The sequence below is a fragment of the Elephantulus edwardii genome, unplaced genomic scaffold (genome assembly GCF_000299155.1).
Source record: "Elephantulus edwardii isolate Elephantulus edwardi_28Jun2011 unplaced genomic scaffold, EleEdw1.0 scaffold00137, whole genome shotgun sequence".
Lineage (NCBI taxonomy): Eukaryota > Metazoa > Chordata > Mammalia > Macroscelidea > Macroscelididae > Elephantulus > Elephantulus edwardii.
This window is the reverse complement of record NW_006399887.1, coordinates 3,534,547-3,538,098: the sequence shown is the minus strand read 5'-3', so window position 1 is coordinate 3,538,098 and position 3,552 is coordinate 3,534,547. Positions and strand designations below refer to the sequence as shown.

At 38.7% G+C, this 3,552-nt stretch overlaps 1 protein-coding gene across 1 annotated transcript in view; it reads right to left on the bottom strand.

The window, feature by feature from the left end:
• Positions 1 to 3,552, bottom strand: part of TXK (TXK tyrosine kinase) — a 93,087-nt gene that overhangs the window by 61,008 nt on the left and 28,527 nt on the right. Inside the window, exon 5 of the mRNA XM_006894178.1 lies at positions 2,438 to 2,492. Within this exon, the coding sequence (XP_006894240.1) occupies positions 2,438 to 2,492 (55 nt within the window). The remainder of the gene's footprint in view (positions 1 to 2,437; positions 2,493 to 3,552) is intronic.

Sequence of the window (3,552 nt, the reverse complement as noted above, 5' to 3'; positions counted from 1 at the left end):
GAGCTCCGCAATAAACCTCTTATCTCTTGCTGTTGCATCAAGCCAGTGTCTTGGAGTCTTGGGTCTTCGCCGTCCACTCGGGACAGAACAGGACCAGCGGTTTGGGGGTCCTTCAATTGCAAAGACCATAGAGTGTATCAGACACACCTTAGTCTCCAGAGCGACAGCATTGCTCTTCAGTACCCTGGAGAGGTCCCTAACAGCAGACTTTCCCATCGCAATACATTTTCTGAACAATATCACTAATATTGCATGCAAGCAAAATCCTCCTGAAGATTATAAAAAAATGACTGGAAGAGTACATCAACAAAGAACTACCAGATATACACTCTGGGTTTAGGAGAACTCGTGGCAATACAGACGTTATCACCAATGTTAGCTTGATCTTGTTAAAAGCAAAGAATAGCAGAGAAATTTCTGTGTTTCATTGACGATACAAAGGCATTTGACTGTGTGGGTCACAACAAATTGTGGCTAACTTTGAGGAGAATGGAAATCTCAGAACACTTTATCGTGCTTATGCAAAACCTATACTCGGACAATTAAGCCATCCTCAGAACAGAGCAAGGAAACACTGCATGGTTCAAAATCAGGAAAGGAGTGCATCAGGAATGCATCGTATCTTCATACCTTTTAAATTTATATGCAGAACAGATCATTCGGGAGGCTGGGCTTTATGAGGAGAAATGTGACACCAAGATTGGAGGAAAAATCATTAACAACCTATGTTATGCATATGACACAACCTTGCTTGCTGAAACTGAGGAGAACCTGAAACATTTGCTGCAGAAGGTCCAAGACTGTAGTCTTCAATATGAATTGAAGCTCAACATCAAGAAAACAAAGATTCTCACCACTGGGACAATAGGTAGCACCATAATAGATGAAGATGAGATTGAAGTTGTTAACAATTACATCTTACTCAGGTCCACAATTGACAATCTTAACACCAGCAATCCGAAAATCAAACAGCAAATTGCACTGGGAAGATCGGCTATCAGGGATCTCTCAAGAGTACTTAAAAGCAATGATGTCAGTCTAGAGACTAAGGTGCACCTAATCCAGGCCATGGTCTTCACAATTACATGCTATGCATCAGAGAGTTGGACAATGACTAAAGAAAACATAAGAATTAATGATTTTGAATTGTGAGGTTGTAGAAGGATCTTGAATATACCATGGACTTCCAAGAAAACAAATTGGTCTGTATTGGAGAGGGTACAACCAAGTTTCTCATTGAAGGCTAGGATTTTGAAGCTCTGTCTCACATACTTTGAGCTTGTGGCCAGGAGGGACAGGTCCTTACAGAAGGATATCAGGCTAAGGAGGGTGGAGGGACAGTGCAGGAGAGGAAGACCCCAGAAGAAATGGATTGATAGCAGTAACTTGGGCAATTGTCAGAGTCACTGAGACTGGCTCAGTGCAGGGCAGGGATCAGAGCTGTTGTACATACGGTTGTCATGAGTCACAGGTGACTTAATGACACATAACAACAACACAAAGCCATCAGACTCTTGCAATCCCAAAGACACACCATTGAAATCCACCAGCTGCTCTGCAGGAGTAGGATGGGCAATCCTCTCTGCAGTTTACTGCCTCCAAAAACTCACTGGAGGATCCACTATGAGTTGATTTCAATTTGACAGCACAAAACAACCACAACCCTAATTCTAACTCTTTACTCCTGCTATTGTTAGGGTTATCCATGTGTCCTGAGTCATTCCTGGCATTGGGGTTTTAGTTATGAAACAAATCGTTCACATTTTTGCATTTCCTCAATATCTGACAGATATAACTTACCTAATTTCCAGTTCTGACTCTAAATTTACCCAGAGTTACTATTTACCGTCAGCTGGAAACTTGCATCATATGCAGTTTTGTTTTGACCTACATGAGAAGTTTTGATCTGAGTTTGATATTTTGACTACGTGATTCTTCCCTTTGTTCCTAAAAGAACAAAGACAATAGAGCATAGAGCAGGTTTCAGATCTTTTGTTTATAGGGTCCCTATGAGCCAGAGACTTGGCACCTAACAACAACGACAATCTATGCTCGGAAGGATAGAATATGCACGAGGCCACTTTTCTTGCAAATACTATGTGGAGAGTAAATACAGTACTTATTCAAAAAGAACTCTTTCAAACAATTAAAGGCGACTCAACGGTTTAGAGTTGAAATATGGTCAGATGAAACACGTTACTGAAAGTATCATGGAAGTCAATGGAAAAACTGATTTGATACAAATACAGCTGATTTACATACAGGGCTTTTTTTAAAGAAAATACATAACTCATATGAATTTGTATTGCTATTTTTGAACTAAAGTGAACAGAAAGTAACAAACATTCTTAATTTGTTAAAAATCTGTATACTTAGCAGCTCTTTCAGAAACTTTTAATGTATTCATAGTTTTTCTTGAATGAATTGGGTTAGTTACCTCTTGTCTTAATAGCCATTCTGCCTGGTTCCTGGTAATGTTTTTATGGTACCACCTGTGAAAGAAATTAAAAAATAATGTTAAGTTTTATATGACATTTTTCAGAGGAAAAAAATATTACTTTAACTCCTTAATTTTACTCTAGAACTGACTTTAGTAATTTGAGTGGTGATCTGTTTTTACTCAGATAAAGAATAATATCTTATTATGTGCTGATTGTTTCATTTAACACAGATTTACTAGTTTCTAATTAATATCATATTTGTTCTTTAATGTTGAGAAAAATTAAATCAAGTCCAAGAGAACCAAGATTTGACCTTAAGTCTGTCCCACTCAAATTTCAAAATCATCTCAGGAACAGGTTTGAGGCCTTGAGCACCAATGAGCATAGACCAAATGATCTCTGGGAGGATATCAAGAAAATCGTCCATGAAGAATGCAAAAGATCATTACAAAGGCTGAAGAAGAAGAAAAGACCAAGATGGATGTCAGATGAGACTCTGAGTGTTGCATTAGAGTGCTGAGAAGCCAAAGCTAAAGGAAGAAACCAAGAAATCAAAGAGCTAAACAGAAAATTTCAAAAGGCAGCTCACGAAGACAAAACAAGATACTATAATGAAATCTGCAGAGAGATGGAGTCAGAAAATCAAAAGGGCTGGACAAACCCAGGGTTTCTTAAGCTGAAAAACAAATTCAAGCCACAGGTGGCAATACCTAAAAATAGTTTGGGTAGAATGTTGAATGATCCAGGAAGTATCAAAAGAAGATGGAAGGAGTACACAGAGTCACTGTATCAGAAGGAATTGGCTGACACTGAGGAATTTCATGAAATAACATTTGAGCAAGAGCCTATGGTGATGAAGGAGGAAGTTCAAGTTGCTCTGAAGGAATTGGAAAAAATCTATGCTCCGGTAGTTGACAGCATACCAATTGATTTATTTCAACAAACAGACACTGCCCTGGATGTGCTCACTAAGTTGTGCCAGGAAATCTGGAGGACAGCCAGCTGGCCAACTGACTGGAAAAGATATTTGTTTCCATTACAAAGAAAGGTGACCCAACAAAGTGTGGAAATTATTGAACAATATCCTTGATATCACATGCAAGCAAGATTC